We start from the raw sequence: 21675 nt of genomic DNA, 5'->3' as shown, positions 1-21675 counted from the left end.
GGTCCCAAGGAGGCTGGTTAATATTCAAGGATCACCTCCTCCATGCTCTGGAGTGATGCATCCCAACATAGAGGGAGTCAAGCAAAATGCCAAGATACCTGCGTGGATGAACATGGAGCAATTGGCTGAACTCAAACATGACAGAAAAGGCCATAGAGGGTGGGAGCATAGACAGGTAACCTGGAAAGAATACAGAGACATAGTCTGATGGGGCAAGTTAGGAATCAAGTTAAGAGAGCTTAATGGAAGACAGAATTGAATTGGAAGACAGAAATGAAGCCCCATATCCTCCTCTTCTGAAGAAAAAGGGATCTTGCAATAATAGACATCTCATCTGATGGTGGTTTAGTGCTGTGCTGGGACTTGTAGCTCCTTGCCACGGGAGAGAGGTGAAGAGAGAAGTTCTGTGTAGAGAGAGGCTGGCACATGCTGCTGAGGCAGCCTTTTGGATTATGCGCTACCTGATTGTCTCATTGCATCAGGCTGCTCTTTGAATGGCCTTGTCAGGACAAAGCGGTGAAGACTATGAGCCTCCTCATGCAACCTGGAAAGAATACAGAGAAATTGTCTGAAGAGCAAGTTAGGAGAGCTGAATTGAAGAGAATATTTAGCCAAGGAAAGAAGCTTTGTTTCCATGCTTGGCTGCCTAGACAGAAGCATGTCCAAAAGGTGGAGGGAAGTGATTCACGGCCTCTGCTCCGCTTCAGTGAGACCTGACCTGGAGAATTGTGCTCAGCCTTGGGGCCCTCAGCATAGGAAAGATATAGACCTGTTAGGATGGGTCCAGAAGAGAGCCATGAAGATAATCAGAGGACTGGAATATGTCAGGGGATAATGGTTTGAAACTAAAAGCAAGACAATTTAGATGAGATATTAGGAAGAAAATCTTTACTAATGTGGATGAGGTCAAAAGCCAGTAGAACAAATCACACACCTGGGGAGGCAACAAGGGACCATCAGAGTGAGTTGAGGAGGAAAGGAAGGGAAGGATATGGCACGTCCTCATTCACAGACACAGTTTGGCATCCAACTGAAGCTCATGGGAGCATCTTCCTCAGAATGGAACTTCAAACAACCCCAATAGAGTGACCAAGACAGACATCATCTGACTGCCTGGGACCCGTCCAGCACTTCCGGTGAGTCTTCTGCCCTCACTGATGCATTCCTGCCCTAGAAATCTTTGGACATTTCATCCCTGCACTCTAAAGAAACCGTCACTGGGGAACGTCCATGGCCTAAATCTGAAAATGAAAAGGCAGCAGTGCAGGACACCAGCTCACAGCCCATATCATTTATTGGGATGGTTTGCATTCAAGATGAGCTTGTCAGAAAATTGTTACCTCTGCCAAGGGTGCCTCTGGGCCTGCAGCAGTGAAGTAACCGTATAAAAGGCAGCCCAGCGCCCCGCTTTCTTATCCAATTCTCTCGCCTCATTCTCCTTGGGAACCAGGTGAGTCTGAAACCCTCTCTCCTCTTGTAAAATGGAAGGGATCTTGCATCAATAGACATCTCATCTGGTGGTGTTTCAGTGCAATGCTGGGCCTTGGAGTTCCTTCCCATGGGAGAGGAGTGGAGAGAGATGTTCTGTGTAGAGAGAGGCTGGTACATGGTGCTGAGGCACTTTTTGGATTATGTGCTACATGACTGTTGCATTGTATCAGGCTGCTCTTTGAAAGGCCCTATCAGGACAAAGCGATGAGACCATGAGCCTCAAGACCATGAGACTCCTGGCACAGCCTCCACATCCACCCTCACCAGTTGCCCACGCTCCTTTATGGTGGGATAACCAGGCTGCTCCTCACCTACCCATGTGCTCTGCTTCCTCTCTACCATCTTTCCCAGGTGCATCTCCAGCCCGAAAACATGTCCTGCTATGACCAGTGCCTGCCATGCCGGCCCTGTGGCCCGACCCCACTGGCCAGCAGCTGCAACGAGCCCTGCGTAAGGCAGTGCCAGAACTCCACCGTTGTCATTGAGCCCTCTCCTGTGGTGGTGACCCTGCCTGGCCCCATCCTCAGCTCCTTCCCGCAGAACACAGCTGTGGGATCCTCCACCTCCGCTGCCGTTGGCAGCATCCTCAGCTGTGATGGAGTCCCCATCACCTCCGGCTGCTGTGACCTCTCTGGCATTTCCAGCCGCTACTGTGGCAGAAGGTGCCTGCCCTGCTAAAGCCACTGCCCATGGCCCTGGGGTTTTTCTCCAAGGAACTATGAAGCTGGTGCTGGACAAAGGAGGAATCTTCAGGCCCTTGCTTTCTGAATGACTGACCTTCCTTACCTCCTCTGGCAAACATTGGCAGAAGCCAGATCAGGGGCTATCCTGAGTTTTCTGAAAACATGGCCCATGTCTCTCCTTCCATCCCTCCACCTACCTCCTTCTCTCCCTTTTCTTTGTGTTCTCCTGCTCCCTTGGGCTGTGGGGATTCTCAGAGATAGCCCTCCCACTGCAGGAACAGCAGACACATGCCCTGTATGAACTCCACCATAGGCAAGGGACACTGCCTCTGTGTTGGCCCTGGTGATCCCTGCACTGAGGGGCCTCTGCTCAGAGTGACCTCCTTTCCTCTCTACACTCATTAAAGATTTCTGCATCCCAGCCTTGTTTGTACATGTTTCTCCCCTCCACATATGCCCTCCTGAGCTGTCCAGGGATAATGTAGCAGTGGGGGAAAGGCCAGGGAAGTAGTGGGGCATCCATGGAGAAAAAAGATTTTACATAGCTAAAGGTGGCTGATCAAAGTGGACATGGAGGAGCTGAGATTGGGTCTGAAGGAAGAAGAGCAGTTTGTTGGAAGTGGAGTTAACGTGTTGCTTGTATTCACTGAAGAAGAGCTTGTGCAAAAGTGGCTTCTGGTATGGAAGACAAGCCCTCAGGGATCGTGAGGCAAAGAAGCAAAAGATTCCAGTCAGTGGCTCCTTGAGGTCTATTTGGTTATCTGTTGGCAGGAACCTGACACAGGCTGGAAGGCTTGGCATGGACAGCATCAGTCTGCAGGGCTTGTGGGGTTCTTCCTTCAGGAGTCCCTGAGAGCCAAAGCGTTTGGGTTTCCCGAGAGGGCTTTGGGGCCAGACACGCTGGAGCAGGCAGGTGTAGGCAAAGCAAGTAAGGAACAGGGGAGGTGGGAGACTCAAGTATATCAAGGAAAGAGCATTGCAAGCATGTATCTGGAGTATATGGGTCAGCAAGGCTGGCTGTTGGGTTTGAGGACTTTCTCCAGCAAGGGAAGTACAGAGGGGAGAAGGGGAAAGCAGAAGAAGAGGGAAGGAATCTCTGCATGTCTGGGAGCACCCTGAAGAGGAACTGTGAGCCCTGTGCCAAATTTCCACACCTGTTGATTTACAGGCCTCTCTCTCTGCAATATGTTAGTGACTTGAAAGAAGCAGTGGGAGCAGAACTGTGTGGAGGTCTCTCTGGTGCTACACACAGCTCATGCAGTCAGGTATGCCCCTCCAGTCACCCAACAACGCTGGGTGTGCCATACTGCCCCCTCACACCTAGCTGGGTCCGACCCAATCAGACCCCCAGCGACCTACCCGGAAGAACTAATGGGCCTCAGCAGGATCGGTCCGGGACAGGGCTGGACTGGCGGGGGAACCTCCGCGGGTGTAGCACAAGACGGCCCCCGCCGGCAGAGCGGCAGCGCCCCCTGGGGGCTGTGCCCCTGCCTCGCCCCCGCCACACACGCCCGGCCCCGCCTGCCATGGTTCCTGCACGGCCGCAGCCCCGGCTCCTCTCCCCGTGGCTCTCAGGGCGCAGTAATACACCGCCGCGTCCCGAAGACGGGGCTCGGTGAGCCACAGGGCGCTGGACCGGCGGTCTGCTGCCACCTCGAGCCTCCCCGGCAGGTCCGTCAGTGCTTTGGAGCTTTTCATACTAAGCACGAGGAATGCGGGTCCTCGGCCCGGGAGATGACGGTACCAGTGGATGACTTCACCAGTCTGGATGTTGGGGTGTGAGCAGGTGATGTTGATGCCGGTGTTCTCCCTGGTCTCTGCCCACGGCTCCTGCTGCACCTGGGCTCTGCCTGCAGCCACTGCCAAGAACAAAAAAAAAAACAACTCAGCAAATGGCTTTGCTGCACCGAAAATGTCACGCTGGGCGAGAGGGGAGAAGAAAACGGCTGACAGCTGATGGGAGCATTTCCTCTATAGAAAGCACACAAAGCCATTTCACTGGGAATGGTTATTAGGGGACCAAATCAGAGCACGGCTGTTTGAAAGGAGAGTCCAAGCCAGGAGGAGAAGGGAAGCAGGCAGGAATGAGTGGGGGTGTGCCGAAAGGAGAGGAGGGAGGCAGGGAGCAAAGCAAGGTGGGAGGGAACTGCCAACTGAGCTCGCTGGAGGCAGGCGGGATGGCTGCAGAGGGAGGCCAGAGGGGAGCGAGGTCCGTAAGAAGCCGGCGGGCCAGAAGCGAGGGCAGCCCCGTCCCGTCCCGTCCCGTCCCGTCCCGTCCCCGGCGCCGGCAGCCCCGCGCACCCAGGAGCACCGCGGCCAGCGCCGCCAGCCCTGCGGCCCGGCCCTGCCGCATCCCGCCGCTCCGCCGCCCGCGCCGCGCTGCCGCCGCCAGCCCCGGCTCTGCTCCGCCCGCGGCGCCTCCTCCCCGCCGCCGCCGCCCGGCGCCGCCAGCTCCGCCCCGGGGCCGCTCGGGGGCTGTCCCGGGCTGCGAGTGCTGGGCGCCTGTGGGCGGGCAGGGCTTCGGCTGCTGCCCGCGGGGCTCTGCCCGTCCTGCAGCCCAGCCCGGGACACGGAGGCGTGGAGGCGTGCGGGGAAAGGCTGAGGCAGCTCCTTCGGCACGGGAGAGGAGAGGGGAGAGGAGAAGGAGTGGGAGAAGTCCAGAGATGTAGCGGAGTATAGGGTGAGGAGAAGATGGAGAGGGCAGAGGAGACGAAGAGAGGGTGGTGAAAAAGCAGCTGCCCGTCTGCAGCGTCCCCAGCAGGAGGGGCACGCAGAGGGTAGGGGGCCGGCCTGATCAGGGCAACGTGGCACTGCTAAGCGACTGTCACCGATCTGTGGCTGCAGTTCCAGCAGCAGCGCAAAGCCAGAAGTCGGAACGGGTCAGCTCGTGTGCTGGTGCACGGTGCTGAAACCAGCAACCTGAACCCTGGGGCCCCACCAGCTTGCGTCGCGGGTAGAGAGTCTCTGTCCAGGCCGAGGGCTGTGGCTGCCACTTTCCCCATTACAGGCTCCACTGTTATGGAAGCTGAGCACATATCCGTGAGACACACAGACAGGGACATGCACACCCCATTTGAGGAATATACACCCAGACCAATATTCACAGTAGCTGCTTTTGGGGGCCCAAACCACTCTTGACACATTTGCCTGGAGGCTGAGACCCCGTTTCCCTGCTCCAGGAGCTTCATGGGGACCCCCTGGCTCCAGCCACTGATAGCACAGGCAAGTGGTGTCCTCATGCAGAGCCTTACACTCCAGCAGCTGGCACCGAACCTACTCCTGCTGCTCCACCAGGATCTGGCACTTTCTTCTTGTAGCACGTGTGCATAGGACAAAGTGAGATTACACAGAGGTAAGGAAAGATTCCAGAAGAGGACAGGACAGATGGTGGTGTTCAGGTACAGGTCCAGCTGCACAAGTACATGGAGTGGCCCCTTTTGCACCCTGCTCTGTCTGCCCTCGTGTGCTCCTCGCAGTTCCCCTTGCCCTGCACATCCCCTCATAGGTTTGTATAGGTCTGTCCTGCACCCATTCCAGCCTGTGTACTGGCCCACAGCTGTAACAGTTGCAAGGCCCAAGTTGATCTTCCTGGCAGTGGTGCCTGTGGCTTTGTGATAGGCCAGTAACTGGTGTAAATGGTGAGGTTTGTCTTTTCTTAGCATCCCAATTGACAAGGTCCCCAATCTGATAACCTCACTGGCATAAACTCAGTCACAGCCTCATGTACCCACCACAAGTGGTGCAACTGCCCACATTTGGTCTCCTCACTGCCTCCCTCATCGTCTCTCAGTCAGGATTGTGACCCTGTATGTTCTTTTGTGCTTCCTGCTGTTCTTTCTCTCTATCCCCCTCCCAAATGCTGATGGGCTGCTTCTAGGGAAGGAAAGAAGGAGGATAAAAAAGAAAGAAAGAAAGAAAGAAAGAAAGAAAGAAAGAAAGAAAGAAAGAAAGAAAGAAAGAAAGAAAGAAAGAAAGAAAGAAAGAAAGAAAGAAAGAAAGAAAGAAAGAAAGAAAGAAAGAAAGAAAGAAAGAAAGAAAGAAAGAAAGAAAGAAAGAAAGAAAGAAAGAAAGAAAGAAAGAAAGAAAGAAAGAAAGAAAGAAAGAGAAAGAAAGAAAGGAAGGAAGGAAGGAAGGAAGGAAGGAAGGAAGGAAGGAAGGAAGGAAGGAAGGAAGGAAGGAAGGAAGGAAGGAAGGAAGGAAGGAAGAAAAGCAAGCTGGAAGGTATGAAATGAAATCAGGGCTGTAGAAGCAGTGAGACAGCTGCCCCCAGTCCTCCATTGTGGATGAGCATGGAGGAACACCGTGGTACTGAAAGCAGAGATAAATCACAGCATACAAAACAAACAAACCTCTGTTTCTCAGTTTTCCCATGGCTTCCTTCAGCCTCTGGGACCTTAGGCTGTAGGTTGGTGTATGGAGCAGGTGTATCACAGCCCTGGAGAAAATGGACACCACTTTGTTGAGGGAGACCTTGGCAATGGGGTGGGTATAGAGGAGGGAGTATGGTCCCAGGCACAACACAACCACAGCTAAGTGAGAGTGAGTGGACAGTATCTTGTGTCTCCTCATAGGTCTACATTCAGAGGGAGACCACAGAGCACCCTGCAGGAGCTCAAGGAAGACAGGAAGTCCTCTAGAAAACTGCTGGTGGTATTGTAGCCAAGGAGCACAGCAGTCCAGAAGCTCTCAGCAGGGGCCAGCTGCATGACATCAACGACCTTGATGAGAGAATAGTGTCCACCCTCAGCAAGTATGCCAATGATACAAAGCTGGGAGGAGTGGCCAACACACTGGAAGGCTGTGCTGCCATTCAGTGAGACATGGGCAGGCTGGAGAACTGGGCAGGAAGAAACCAAATGAAGTTTAAAAAGAGCAAGTGTAGAGACCTGCAACTGGGAAGGAAAAAATGTATGTATCAGTACAGTCTGGGGGATGATCTGCTGGAGAGGAGCTGTGAGGAGAAGGACCTGGGGGTTCTAGTGGACAGCAGGTTGACTATGAGCCAGCAGTGTGCCCCTGTGGCCAAGAAGGCCAATGGGGTCTTGGCATGCATAAAAAGGAGCATGGGAAGCAGGTCAAGGGAGGTGATCCTCCCCTCTACTCTGCCCTGGTCAGGCCTCACCTGGAGTACTATGTCCAGTTCTGGGCTCCCCAGTACAAAAAAGACAAGGATCTCCTGGAAAGGGTCCAGAGGAGGGCCACAAAGATGATACAGGGTCTGGAGCATCTTCCCTATGTGGAAAGGCTGAGATACCTGGGTTTGTTCAGCCTAGAGAAAAGAAGACTGAGAGGGGATCTCATCAATGTGTATAAATGCCTGAGGTGTGGGAGACAGAGGGACTTGGCCAACCTCTTTTCAGTGGTTTGTGGGGACAGGACAAGGGGTAATGGCCACAAGATAAAACAGAGAGAGTGTCACACCAACATGAGAAAGAACTTCTTCACAGTGAGGGTGACAGAGCACTGGCTGCCCAGGGAGGTTGTGGAGTCTCCTTCTCTGGAGATATTCAAGGCCCATCTGGATGCCTACCTGTGCTATCTGGAGCTTGGAGAGAGTCTTGATGCTGTGCCAGCACTGCTCCACAGTAGCTCAAATATTGATGCAATGGCAGTGCTGTTCTAGCTCCAAGTGTAGAGCACAGCACTCTACGGGCTGCTCTGGGGAACGTTAACTTCATCCCAGGCAGCCCCAGTTCAGGCAACTGCACACAAGAGAGGAACGTGTGTGTGAACATGACACAGTGTGCACTCAGCTGAGACCCCATCAGAAAACAAGCCCGGCAGTTTCTGAACAGCATTTAGACGAAGTACATGGTTTGAAAAGGTACCCAGAGAGACTGCACAGAGAAGGGAGATGGACTGGGAGCCTTGGAGAAGGCACTGGAGACAGAGTTCTTGGCAAGACAATGGCAGCTTTCTTGGGCTTTGCTAATAAGCGCTAAGAAACCCATTTGTTAGTCTGAGTAGCAGCAGTAAGGAATGTGCTAGAGTACACCATGGTGAGCACTGGTTGATGTCAAGAGAGACATAAGCTTTCATCTTACAAGTAGAAGTTCTATGATTTACTTATCTGTTTTTTTTTTTTTTTTTTTTTTAAATAAAAAAATGGAAAGTATGGGAGAGAAGAAAGAAGTCTCTACCGACAGGACCTGCACTCTGTGTCTTGTTAAAATCCACCTTGCTCTCTCTGATGCTGCAAAAAAGTAAGGTCACCTGCACAGGAAAGATTTAGTTGCTTTCTACATTTCTATTCTTGTTCTTTCTAAATAAAACACACGATTTCCTGTTGGGCCTTTCTTCTGAGATCCAGAAAGGCCCTGAACAAGCAAGCCCCCCTCATACAGACATCCCTGGGTCAGAGCAGGAGGAGGCAAAACAGGCCAGCAGGTTTTCCCTGAGGGCAGTGTCAGCAGGGGTAGGGTCACAGGCAGGAGCTGGGTCACCTGTAGCCAAAAGGGCCTCTGACAGTCCCTAGGGAGTCACTCAGACTGACATCATTTGCCTTTACTGGACTTTTCCAGCACGTGAGCTGAGTCTTCTGCCCACACTGAAATGCGTTGCCTGGAAATACTTGGGCCTCCCTACCCATCACACAAAAGTTGCCTTCTCTGGGGAAGCGCATAAAGCAGGAAATTAAGAATAGCATCACAGAAAGGAAATACACAGCACATATCATTAGGTGGGATGTTTTGCATTCAAGAGCAGCTTGTCAGAAAATAGTCCCTGCTTCAAGGGATGCCTCTGGACATGGAGCAGCTAAGGCCCACTATAAAAGCCAGCCCAGCTCTGTGCTCTCTCATCCACTTCTCTGGCCTTCTTCTTGTTGGGAACCAGGTGAGTGTGAAGCCCCTTCTTGTCCCCCTCATAGTCCAAAGGCAGGTCTCAAATTTATGGACCTCTCAGCTGCTATCATCTGTGTTGCATGCCAAATCTTGGGGCTGCTGGTAGTGGTAGAGGGAAGCAGTTAGAAGGTTTGTCATGAAGACTGGACCTTTACTATGATGGCTCCAGTGCTAGGGTCTAGGCTGTAACAGATAAGTTTTGGTGGCTCTTTTTGGGCCCTGGCAGGATGAGGCCAAGAAGCATTGGCATATCCCTGCACAGACTCCAACTCAAAGCCCTGCCTGTGCAGTTCCCTCTTGGTGTGGTGACAGGCTGCTCATCACGCATGCCCATGTTGAGCTTTCTCCTTGCCCTCTCTCCCAGGTGAACCTCCTGCCCCCAGACATGTCCTGCTACGACCAGTGTCGGCCATGCCAGCCGTGCGGCCCGACCCCGCTGGCCAGCAGCTGCAACGAGCCCTGCGTCAGGCAGTGCCAGAACTCCACCATCGTCATCCAGCCCTCTCCTGTGGTGGTGACCCTGCCCGGCCCCATCCTCAGCTCCTTCCCGCAGAACACGGCTGTGGGATCCTCCACCTCTGCTGCCGTTGGCAGCATCCTCAGCTGTGACGGAGTCCCCATCAACTCTGGGTGCTGTGACCTCTCCTGCATAACCAGCCGCTACTGTGGCAGCAGGTGCCGCCCCTGCTAAAGATGCCAGAGAGTGCCCCAGACCAGGACCCCAGGAACTCAGAACATACTGCTGGACAAAAATGGATGGAAGAGCAAACTTTGTGCTGTTGTTTTAAGAGGACCTGACCATCTCTGGCTTGTCTTGTAATGTCAGACAGGAAGGGGCCAGCCTGGCTTCTCTGACAACATGGCTAATGTTTACCTTTTTTGTTTCCTACTCACTGTTTCTCTCTTTTCTTTGTTGCCCTCTGCTCCCCTTCAAGCTCTCTGTGAGGCCCCCAGAAACTAGCCTGGAGAGACCTGCTAGCCTGTCCCCATACATGGGCCAGGTAGGTGGGGCAACTGTGCCAAAGGAAAAGTTGAACAGATTTTTGTCTGTTCATCCTGCGCTGTGTTGTGGGGACTTCATCTTGGAGTCACCTCATTTCCTCCTGAGACTCAATAAACATTTGCAGCAACCCTGAGTATGTTTTAGTCTGATCTTTCCATCTGCAGAAATGGACAGGGGAGAAAGCTATTTTTCTGGTGGGATTTATCTGGGGGCACTACCTCTCTCTTTTGGGCATTGGAGGGTGGGACGTACTGCAGCAATTCATCTTTCAGGCACTGTCTCTTGAAGCTGAGGAAGACATCTCTAGTTCCTCCACAGCCAATGGACACCAGCCCTTGACTTGTGATATCTCCACCTAGACACAGTCCCTTGATCTTAGAGGTCCCAGATCTTGGGGAATACTGTTGCTCTTGCTTTTGTTGGAGCTGTTCTGGGGACAGAGGCTCAGACAAAGATGATCCCAAAGGATCCCCAGGGATTGCAGAAACTGGGAATGGTTAATTGTCTTGAAAATGTCCCTCTGCCTCTACTCCATTTTTCCCTCTCCTCTACCACCTGTTCACAGGCACCACGTCTGGGCTGCTTGGTCTTGGTTTATTTTCCCCAAGCATGGATCAGTTTTCTTCAGCTCTGGGAACTCAGAGACCCCATAGGTGCCACAAATCCACTTGCTCCAGAAAAGACCCTCTGAGGTTGCAGAAATCCTAGGCCCCACTGAGACACAGCAGTGAGAACGGGAGCTGTTCTCCTTTACCATGGCTCTAAGATTTCAGGAGATGATATCAGAATGACCTCAAAATGATCAGAATGATTCATCAGAATTCATCAGAATGATCAGAACGACGAAGCTTCAGGCCATTGCTTTCAGAATGACTGACCTTCCTCACCTCCTCTGGCAAACATTGGCAAGAGCCAGTCCAGGGGCTACCTTGAGATTTCTCAAAATATGTCCCATGTCTCTCCTTCCATCCTACCACCTACCTCCTTCTCTTCTTTTCCTTTGTGTTCTTCTTCTCCCTTCGGGTCTGTGGCTCCTCAGAGCCAGCCCTTCCACTGAGGGAACAGCAGACACATGCCCTGCATGATCTCTGCCATGGTTGGCTCAGGTGATTCCTGTATGGAGGTCACTATGTGACCTCCTTTTCCTCTGTACACTTATTAAAGATTTCTGTATCCCAGACTTGGCTGAAGATGTCATTTTCTCTCCTTGTATGCTTTTCTGACCTGCCAAGGGAAAATGTCTTTCCCCTTGGTAGGTATAAGATGAGTGTTTAAGGAGCCCCTTCTCCACTCCCAGAAGAATGGCAGGTTGTGATACACTGCTGCGGGTCCTCTCTTGGGCACCGCCCCTTAGAGATGGAGAAGACATCCTTGGCTTTTGCAGAGCAAGGGGCAATCTACCCTTACCTTGCAGCATCTCTGCCCACAGCTACCTCCTGCAAATAGGGAGCACAACCTCTGCTGTTCTCATGGGAAAAGCTACGAGTCTGTGGGAGGCTGTGGAGGTTTGGAAAGGGCTTGCTCAGAGCACTGCTGTGCAGGGGAAGCATGTGGGGACAGAAGTTGGGTGGCAGATGTCGGGATGGGTGGAATAAGTGCAAGGACGCCCCACCACTTCTACTGCACCTTTCTCCCCTCTTTTGCCCCACCCCAGGGCCATGGCCAGCACACATGGGCATGTACATCAGGAACATGTACTCCATGTGGCTCACCTGCCCGCAGCACAGCACTTGGCAGACAGAACCAGCCTGACATGGGTGGGATGGGAATCAGTCCCCTCTCTGATGCATTTCTTAGACAATGCTGGCACGCCTTTATAGACAGGTGTGAGGAGATACGCCTGGATCTGGCATTTACTCCCAGGAGTGAGACAGGGAACAAGATAAAGGATGTTTAATAATCAATAGCTTTCTTAAATATGGACTATTAGTAGAATAGAACTGGTCAGAATATAATACTCCTATCCTCCCAGTTAGAAAGGCAGACGGAACCTATCGTATAGTCCAGGACTTAAGGGCCTTCAACAGGATCAGAGAAGATTTATACCCTGTAGTAGCCAACCCCTTCAACAGGATCAGAGAAGATTTATACCCTGTAGTAGCCAACCCCTATAAACTTTTGACAAAATTAGAAAACAGTTGCGTTTGGTTCACAGTACTAGATTTAAAAGATGCTTTTTTTTCTGTGGTGACTGAAAGCCAGAAAGTCTTTGCCTTTGAATGGGAAAATCCCAGGAGAGGACAAAAAAACTCAACTTACTTGGACTGTGTTACTACAGGTGTTCAAGAATAGCCCCACCATATTCAGGAAACAACTAGCCCATGATCTTGAGGCTTGGAAAACCCCTTCAGGAAAGGGGACACTGTTGCAATACGTAGATGACCTGTTGATAGCTACTGAAGAAGAAAAGGAATGTGTAAAATGGACTATTGGTTCACCAAATTTTCTGGGCACTAATACTGGGAACCCAGCCTCTTTCATCAGTAACTAAGTTTCCAAATCACCCATTCACTATTGCATTGAGACTATGGAAATGGTATACTCCAGATGACCAGACTTAAAGGATATATCCTTAGAACATGCAAAAGATTGGCATATAGATGGCAGCAGCTTCATTCGCCAGAGAGTTTGCCTCACAGGATATGCGGAACAACTCTTAGTAAGGTGAAGAGGTGAAGCCTCTTTCCCCTGGAACATCAGCCCAAGACGCAAAAATCATCACTCTTGAGATGGCAAAAGGAAAAAGAATTAACATTTGGACAAATTCAATATAGGCCTTTGGTGTTGTGCATGCACATGGGGCAATTTGGAAGGAAAGAGAACTCTTACCACCCCAAGGAAAATCAATTAAACATGCAGAAGAGATACTGAAGTTACACCAAGTGGTATACCTGCCTACTAAAGTTACCACTCTGCACTGTAAATGACATCAAACAGTTTGGTGGTGGTAGTGTTAATGTGTTTTGTATTCACAGAAGAGGAGCTTCTGCAAAAGTGGCATCTGGTATGGAAGATGAGCCTCAGGGATCATGAGGCAAAGAAGCAAAACATTCCAGTCAGTGGATACTTGAAGCCTATTTGGTCATCTACTGGCAGGAACCTAACACAGGCTGGAAGGCTTGGCAGGGACAGTTGCAGTCTGCAAGGCCTGCGGGATTGTTCCTTCAGGCGTCCCTGCGAGACAGAGCTTTCAGGTGTCCCAAGAGGGCTCTTGGGCCAGACACAGTGGAGCAGGCAGGTGCAGGCAAGGAACTGGTTAAGTGGTAGAGGACATGAAACTGTATCAAGGAAAGAGACTTGCAAGCATACAGCTGGCTGTCAGGATGAGGACTTTCTCCAGCAAAGGGAGCACAGAGAGGAGAAGGAAAAGGCAGAAGAGGGAAGGAAGCACTGCATGTCTGGGAGTGCCCTGAAGATGAACTCTGATCCCTGTGCTGTATTTCAAAGTCTGTTGATTTACAGGCCTCTCTCTCTGCAACGTGGTGGAGACTTGAAAAAAGCAGTGGAAGCAGGACTGTGTGGAGGTTTCTCTAGTGCTACACACAGCTCATACAGTCAGGTGCGCCCCTTTCCCTTGCCCGACATCAACATCGCTGGGTGTGCCGTCCTGTCACCTCACACCAAGCTGGGTCCGACCCATATCGGGCCCCCAGCGTCTGACCTGGAAAAACTGAAAGGCTTCAGCAGGGCCCACCTTGGCTGCCGGGGGAACACTCCCAGGTGTAGAGCAAGACGGCCCCGGCGGGTGGAGCGGCAGCGCCCCCTGGGATCTGTGCCCCTGCCTCGCCCCCGCCACACACGCCCGGCCCCGCCTGCCATGGTTCCTGCACGGCCGCAGCCCCGGCTCCTCTCCCCGTGGCTCTCAGGGCGCAGTAATACACCGCCGCGTCCCGAAGACGGGGCTCGGTGAGCCACAGGGCGCTGGACCGGCGGTCTGCTGCCACCTCGAGCCTCCCCGGCAGGTCCGTCAGTGCTCTGGACCCACTTAAAACACTCAAGAGGAATGCGGGTCCTTGGCCCGGGAGATGACGGTACCACTGGATGAACTCGTTTAACTGGATGTTGGGGTGTGAGCAGGTGATGTTGATGCCGGTGCCGTCGGTGGTCTCTGCCCATGGTTCCTGCTGCACCTGGGCTCTGCCTGCAGCCACTGCCAAGAACAAAAAAAAAAACAACTCAGCAAATGGCTTTGCTGCACCGAAAATGTCACGCTGGGCGAGAGGGGAGAAGAAAACGGCTGACAGCTGATGGGAGCATTTCCTCTATACAAATCCATTTCACTGGGAATGGTTATTAGGGGACCAAATCAGAGCACGGCTGTTTGGAAGGAGGGTCCAAGCCAGGAGGAGAAGGGAAGCAGGCAGGAATGAGTGGGGACGTGCCGAAAGGAGAGGAGGGAGGCAGGGAGCAAGGCAAGGCGGGAGGCAACGGCCGGCTGAGCTCGCTGGAGGAAGGCGGAATGGCTGCAGAGGGAGGCCAGAGGGGAGCGAGGTCCGTAAGAAGCCGGCGGGCCAGAAGCGAGGGCAGCCCTGTCCCGTCCCGTCCCGTCCCCGGCGCCGGCAGCCCCGCGCACCCAGGAGCACCGCGGCCAGCGCCGCCAGCCCTGCGGCCCGGCCCTGCCGCATCCCGCCGCTCCGCTGCCGCCGCCAGCCCCGGCTCTGCTCCGCCCGCGGCGCCTCCTCCCCGCCGCCGCCGCCCGGCGCCGCCAGCTCCGCCCCGGGGCCGCTCGGGGGCTGGCCAGGGCTGCGAGCGCCTGTGTGCGGGCAGGGCTTCGGCTGCTGCCCGCGGGGCTCTGCCCGTCCTGCAGCCCAGCCCGGGACACGGAGGCGTGGAGACGTGCGGGGAAAGGCTGAGGCAGCTCCTTCGGCACGGGAGAGGAGAGGGGAAGAGAGGGGAAGAAGAAGGGGAAAGCAAAGGGGAGGTTAGGGAAAAGGAGGAGAGGCAAAGCAGCTGCTCACCCAAAGTATGCCCAGCAAGACGGGCAAGCAGAGTCTGAGACCCTCTTCCCCTGCTCCAAGAGCTGCACCAGGAACCCACTGGCTCCAGCAGCTGGCAGCACGGGCCAGGGGTGGCCTAACCCCGTGTGAGTCCAGCAGCTGGCACCAAATCCACTCCTGCCACTCCACAAGGAGCAGGCACTTTCTCCTTTCAGCAGATGTGCACACAGGACGAAGCAAGACTACACAGAGGTAAGGACAGATTCTAGGAGAGGACAGGACAGACAGCAGTGCTCAGCTGCGTGGTCCAATGAGACAAACACAAAGTGTCCCCTTTTACACCCCACTCTGTATTCCCTTGTTCACTCCTCCCGGCTCCCCTTGCCCTGCACCTCCCTTCACATGTTTGTATAGGTCTGTCCCACACCCACCCTGCCCATGTCCTGGCTCACAACTGTAGTAGTTGCAAGGCCCAGGCTGATCTTCCTGGCAGTGGCACCTGTGGCTTCCTTGGCAGGCCAACAATTGCTATGGTTTTTCCCTTGTTATCACTTCTGTATTTGCTTTCTCTGGTCGCAGTCTCTGTATGCTTGTTGATCGCCTTCCCTTTTCTTAGCATTCCAATTGACAAGGTCTTAGAACCTCACTGGCATATACATGGCTACAGCCCCATGTACCCTCCACCAAATGGTGCACCCCCCCCCGGTTTGGTCTCCTCACTGCCTCACTCATCATCTGTAATGGAGCAGGGGCATCACAACATGGGAGAAGTTGGGCGTCAGTTATGTTCAGGGAGACATTGAAAACAGGGTGGGTGTAGAGGAGGGAACGTGGCCAGTGGCATGCATAATCACAGCCAAGTGAGAGTGAGCAGACAGTGTCTTTTGTTTCCTCACATGTCAACATTCAGAGAGACACCAGAAGCACCCTGCAGAAGATCAAGGAGGACAGACAAACTGGTGGTGCTGTTGTATTCAAGGAGCACAAAAGCCCAGAAGCTCTCAGATGAGGACAGCTACGTGACAGGTACCCTGTCCCAGAAGAAGCTGTCAGTGACTGTGTAGGGCCAGAGCAGGGTAAATGAAGGAGTGTGCCACTAGTGCCAAGGAGGGGAGCAGGAGCTCAGCCCAAAGGCCTTCCACGAGACAGGCCCAGACCTTCCCCTCCATGGCACTGGAGTACTGCAGTGGATAGCAGATGGCCACAGATTGGTCATAGGTTATGAGTGTGAAGAGGACATCCCAGTTTAGGCCCACTACTAGATGATGACTAGCCAGAGCACACAGTTAGAGAAGTAAATTGCCCTCTCTGCAGAGAAGGCATCTAGAAGCATAAGTGGCATCCTGACCAAGACATGTCACATGTCAGTGAATGGGAGGTTGCAAACACATCTCCCGAAGACAAACTACATTGGCGAGTGCAAGTGCTGGTTAGATACCACCATCACCATCACGAGTGTATTCCCAGTCTGGATGAAGAGGTAGATACCTGAGACCAGGATGAAGAGCAAAAGCTCTCAGCTCTCAGACAAACCCAGCAGCAACAAAAGAAAACACTCTGTAGACCTTCCCCCACCCATATGGGATGACAGCGGTGGCAGGAGGAAGGAGATGGAGTTGCTGCTCAGGATTCATTGTCATCCACCATTCAATATCTTCTGGAGCAACAACACAGCAGGGCCTCAGCAAGCCAGGATGTTCCTTCAGAGACAGTAGAAAGTAAGATCAGAACCCTGGACTTAAGGAGAGCAGCCTTTGGTCTCTTCACTTTGTGTGTACACCTGTCTGTGTGTGTGTGATCTAAGAGTGCCCATGAGTGCACCCATGAGTACTGCATCTTTTTACATGAGCAGCAGTGTGCATTTGTGCTGTTCCCTCCACCCGATTTTGATGTCATGAGTGATATTGGTATGAGTTCAAGGGTCACACTGGGATTTAACAGAAATATTGATCTGACAGCGGCATCCCTCCAAGGCTGAGATGTGGTGACTGTGCATGTTGCCCCATGATTCCAGAGCAGTCCCAGAAAGGTTATCTGAGAAACCCTCCAGATGCTCATAGGTTGCACCTCCAGCATGCACATATTCCAACCATGTGTTCAGAGCAGGTCTCATCAGATCAGGTTGGTCAGGATCAAGTCAAGGCAAAGTCTGAAGTCTTCCAAGGATGAAGATCCTTGGTAACCTGCTCCAGGACTCGACCACCTTCAGGGTATATATTTCTTCCATATAGCTAACTAGAACAAAGCATTTTTGAACTTTCACCCATTGGCCCCAGTCTAAGTGCACTTCATCTCTAGAGTCCAGCTTCATCTCCTTTGCATCTTCCAGTGAAGTGGGAGTAGACAATGCAAATGTCTGTTTGGCTTTCTCCGTGACACTCACAGCATCTGTCCTTCTTCCCACAGCACAGCAACACCAGGACCCATGTTTCTCTGGTTCAGTGCCACTTCTGCCCAAGGTTTCAGGCCCTGCATGACTCAGCACCAGGCCCATGATTCACAAACGTATGTGTGGCATTGGTTTCCCCATGGGGGACCTCTGTCCCACCCCACACACCACTGACACCTCACCAGCAGCAGACCCACACAGGGCTGGGCCTTCTTGAAATGGGCAGGATTCCTCAGCCTTTCTCCCTGTACATAAAGCTAATGCCATCCTTTTGAACTCTCTAGCCATGGGGAGTGCAGCCATATCCTGGCCTGGAGAGTCAGGGAGGGGTGACTGCCACCATGCTTTTACACTCTGAACCCTGCACTCTGGAATTAAAGTATGGATCCAAACTGCTGTGGACCTTGTTGGGGACTGAAATTGGAAGTAGTAGAGGGTGAACTTCCTAGGGTAAGGAGAAGAAAGGCTGTAGAAACAGTCACAGAAGGCTGCATTTCAGCATGTGCTGAAATGTGCTGTGGGCACTTCTGGGCTGGGTTTGTTCTGTAGTTGTTGAGCTGTTCTCGGGTTCCTTCTTGCTCTGGCTGCTCTCTGAAGCACATGGACTGAGCACTGGAGAATGCCCTGAGGTGACCAGCACATTCACTTGTGAGGGGGGACATACAGATCACACAAACATGAACCTGCTCATGCATGCTTGTGTGGAATCGTGCAAAAATCACTGCCCACAGACACTTGCATAAATCCAGCACACAGGCTGTGGTGTTTTCAAATGGGTGGCCAACTAAACTGCACCACATGGCTTTCTCATTCCCCCACCTCAAAGGAAGATGTGAGGAGAAAATATTTAAACTACAGGGCTTATGAGTTGAGATAGGGTAGTTTAATTAAAGGAAAATAAAAGAAAGAGAGAAAAAAAAAAAGAAGAACCAACAAGCAAAAGCCATTTGAAAGCGAATTGAGAGAAAACAACTATTCTCTACTTCCCATAAACAAATAATGATCATCTATGTCTTTGGAAGCAGAGCCTCAATAAGCCTAGCTGTTTTTTGAGTGGAACATAAAAGCTCCCCATTTTCCTTCCTCTTTCACATTTTTACTGCTGAGTATGACATCATCCAGTTTGTAATAGCCCTTTGGTCAGTTTAGGTCAGCTGCCCTGGTGATGTCCCCTTCCCAAGTCTTGTCCACCCCCCACCTCCTGGCTTTGGGGGGCTTGGAGAGAGTCGATGCTGTGCCAGCACTGCTCCACCATAGCCCCAACATGGTTGTGATGGCAATGCTGTTCTAGCTCCAAGTGCAGAGCACAGCACTCTAGGGGCTGCTGTGGGGAATGCTGAGTCTGTCCTAGGCAGCCCCAGTACAGGCAAGTGCCCACAAGAGAGGAACATGTGCATGAACGTGACAGAGTCTGCATTCAACTGAGGCCAACCTGGGAGCAACCCCAGCAGAGTTTCTGGGCAGCATTTGTACTTTGGGTGAAGTCCATGATTTCATGTGGTACCCAGAGTGGGGTAGGTCACAGCCAGGAGCTGGGTCCCAAAGTGCCCCTAAGGAGTCACCCAGGTGGACATCATTTCCCTTTATTGGACTCTTCCAGCATGTGAGTTGAGTCTTCTGCCCACATTGATATGTGTTGCTGCCACTCAAAAGTTGCCTTCTCTGAGGCAAAAGCACAGCATAAACCAGGAAATGAAAAACAGCAGCATCACAGGAAGGCAACACACATCCTGTATCATTAGCTGGGATGTTTTGCATTCAAGAGCAGCTTGTCAGAAAATAGTCCCTGCTTCAAGGGATGCCTCTGGACATGGGGCAGCTAAGGCCCACTATAAAAACCAGCCCATCTCCGTGCTCCCTTATCCACTTCTCTGGCCTTCTTCTTGTGAAGACTCAACAGGTGAGTGTGAAGCCCCTTCTTGTCGTGGTCATTCTCCAAAAGGACTGGGGCTGCTGTTTGTGGGAGAGGGAAGGGAGGAGAAGGTTTGCCATGGAGGCAGGCTTGGCCATCTGTACTGTGGTGGCTTCTGGGCTGTGGTCTAGGTTGTACCCAGATAGGTCCTGGTGGCTGTTTTTGGGCCCTGGCAGGATGAGGCCAAGAAGCCTTCACAAATCCCTCCAGCTCACAGCATGGCCTGTGCCTTGGTTCCCTCTCAGTGTGGTGACAGGCTGCTCATCACGCATGCCCATGTTGAGCTTCCTCTTTGCCCTCTCTCCCAGGTGCACCTCCTGCCCTCAGACATGTCCTGCAATGACCAGTGCCAGCCATGCCAGCCCTGCGGCCCAACCCCGCTGGCCAGCAGTTGCAACGAGCCATGTGTCAGGCAGTGCCAGAACTCCACCATCGTCATCCAGCCCTCTCCTGTGGTGGTGACCCTGCCCGGTCCCATCCTCAGCTCCTTCCCACAGAACACGGCTGTGGGATCCTCCACCTCCGCAGCCGTTGGCAGCATCCTCAGCTGTGACGGCGTCCCCATCAACTCTGGGTGCTGTGACCTCTCCTGCATTACCAGCCGCTACTGTGGCAGCAGGTGCCGCCCCTGCTAAAGGTGCCAGACAGTGCCCCAGACCAGGACCCCAGGAACTCAGAACATGCTGCTGGACAAGAATGGACAGAAGAACAAACTTTATGTTGTTTTAAGAGGAGCTGACTTGTCCTGTAAAGACAGATAGGAAGGGGCCAGCCTGGCTTCTCTGACAACATGACCAATGACTACTTTTCCTGTTTTCCACTCACTTATTCTTTTTCTCTCTTTTCTTTGTTGCCCTCTTCTCCCCTTCAAACTCTCTGTGAGGCCACCAGAAACTTGCCTGGAGTGACCTTCTATCCTCTCTCCACTTGTGCGTCCAGTTAGATGGATGCCCTGTGTCAACTCTGCCTTAGAATGATTTTTGTCTGCTCCTGCTGCTCTCCGCCCTCGGGGCCTCCTCTTGGAGTCACCTAATTTCCCTCCTGAGACTCAATAAACATTTGCAGGAATCCTGATGGTGTCTCTGTCTGGTCTTTCCATCTTCATAGAGATGGCCAAAGGTGAAAGTTGTTGCTTTGGTGGGAATTTTGATGTCCCTCACAGGTCTGCTGTTGGAACGTTACTGTTTCATGTCCTTATTAACAGCATAGACTTTGGGATCAAGTTCTCCCTCAGCAAGTCTGAAGATGACATCAAACTGAATGGACTATTCTATACAACTGAAAGAAGGGATGCCATCCAAAGGGACCTGGGGAAGCTTTAGAAGTGGGCCCAAATGAACCTGATGAGGTTCAACAAGTCTAAATGCAGGGTGCTGCACCTGGTCTGAGGCAATACTGGACATGATTGCAGACTAGGAGAAATACTCATTGAGACCAGCCCCGCAAAGAATGACTTGGGGGTTTTGGTGGACAAAAAGCTCAACAAGAACCAGCAGTGTGTGCTTGCAGTCCAGGAGGGCAACTGCTTCCTTCGATGTATCAAAGAAGTAGTGGCCATAAGGCTGAGGGAGGTGATTGCCCCCTCTACTCTATCCTCATGAGGCCCCACTTGGAGTGCTACATCCAGGTCTGGGGCCCTCAGAACAAGAAGGATGTGGACCTGCTAGAGCGAGTCTGGAGGAGGGCTGGAAAGATGATCAGAGCACCTCCCCTATGAAGAAAGGCTGATAGTGCTGGGGCTGTTCAGTCTACAGATGGGAAGGCTCTTGAGAGACCTCACTGCAACTTTTAAATACTTAAAGGGGGGTTATAAAAAAGATGTAGAACAACTTTTTACTTGGTCAGAAAATTTGATTGGTCTTCCATGATATTCTTGTCTCTAAAATGGAGAGACATGGATTTGACAGATGGACCACGTGGTAGGTAAGGAATTGGCTGATTGTTCACACTCAAAACATTGCAGTAAATGGCTCAATGTCCAGGGGGAGATCAGATATGAGTGTTGTTTTTCAGGGGTCAGTATTGGGACTGGTACTCTTAAATATATTTGTCAGTGACATGGACAGTGAAATTGAGTGTATCTTAACAAGTTTCCCAATGACACCGAGCTGTGTGGTGCGGACAACACACTGAAGGGCAGGGATGTCATCCAGAGGGACCTTGACAGGCTTGAGAGGTGGGCCTGTGCGAACCTCATGAGGTTCAACAAAGGCCAAGTGTAAGGTCCTGCATCTTGGTCAGTCAATGCCAAGCACATCTATAGGCTGTGTGGAGAGCAGCTCTGAGTAGAAGGACCTGGGGTTGCTGGCTGATGAGAAGCTCCAAGCACTTCTTGAAGCCCAAAAGGCTTGATGCTTTTAACCACTTCCCTGTGGAGCCTTTTTCAGTGCCTGAACCATGCTAGTGTCAGTTGCCATG

The 21675-nt window shown here is 52.3% G+C and overlaps 1 protein-coding gene and 2 pseudogenes across 3 annotated transcripts; all 3 read left to right on the top strand.

The window, feature by feature from the left end:
- Positions 1-7: 7 nt before the first annotated feature.
- On the top strand, positions 8-3658 carry LOC311429462 (feather keratin Cos1-1/Cos1-3/Cos2-1 pseudogene; annotated as a pseudogene). The gene has a single exon. The product of its transcript is annotated as a feather keratin Cos1-1/Cos1-3/Cos2-1 pseudogene (transcript).
- A 5743-nt stretch (positions 3659-9401) lies between these two features.
- LOC311429463 (feather keratin Cos2-3 pseudogene) lies at positions 9402-10052 on the top strand (annotated as a pseudogene). Its single transcript has one exon. The product of its transcript is annotated as a feather keratin Cos2-3 pseudogene (transcript).
- Positions 10053-18493: 8441 nt separating this feature from the next.
- Positions 18494-20331, top strand: LOC311429461 (feather keratin Cos1-2-like). Its single transcript, XM_084540541.1, has 2 exons — positions 18494-19245; positions 19566-20331. Exons 1-2 carry the CDS (start codon positions 19144-19146, stop codon positions 19890-19892), a joined length of 429 nt encoding a protein of 142 aa, XP_084396667.1. The 5' UTR covers positions 18494-19143; the 3' UTR covers positions 19893-20331.
- The last annotated feature ends 1344 nt before the right edge of the window (positions 20332-21675 follow it).

The sequence above is a fragment of the Aythya ferina genome, assembly GCF_964211825.1.
Source record: "Aythya ferina genome assembly, contig: HAP1_SCAFFOLD_1186, whole genome shotgun sequence".
In the NCBI taxonomy this organism is placed as follows: domain Eukaryota; kingdom Metazoa; phylum Chordata; class Aves; order Anseriformes; family Anatidae; genus Aythya; species Aythya ferina.
Note: the sequence above shows the minus strand (reverse complement) of the source record. Positions and strands in the feature narration are given on the sequence as shown.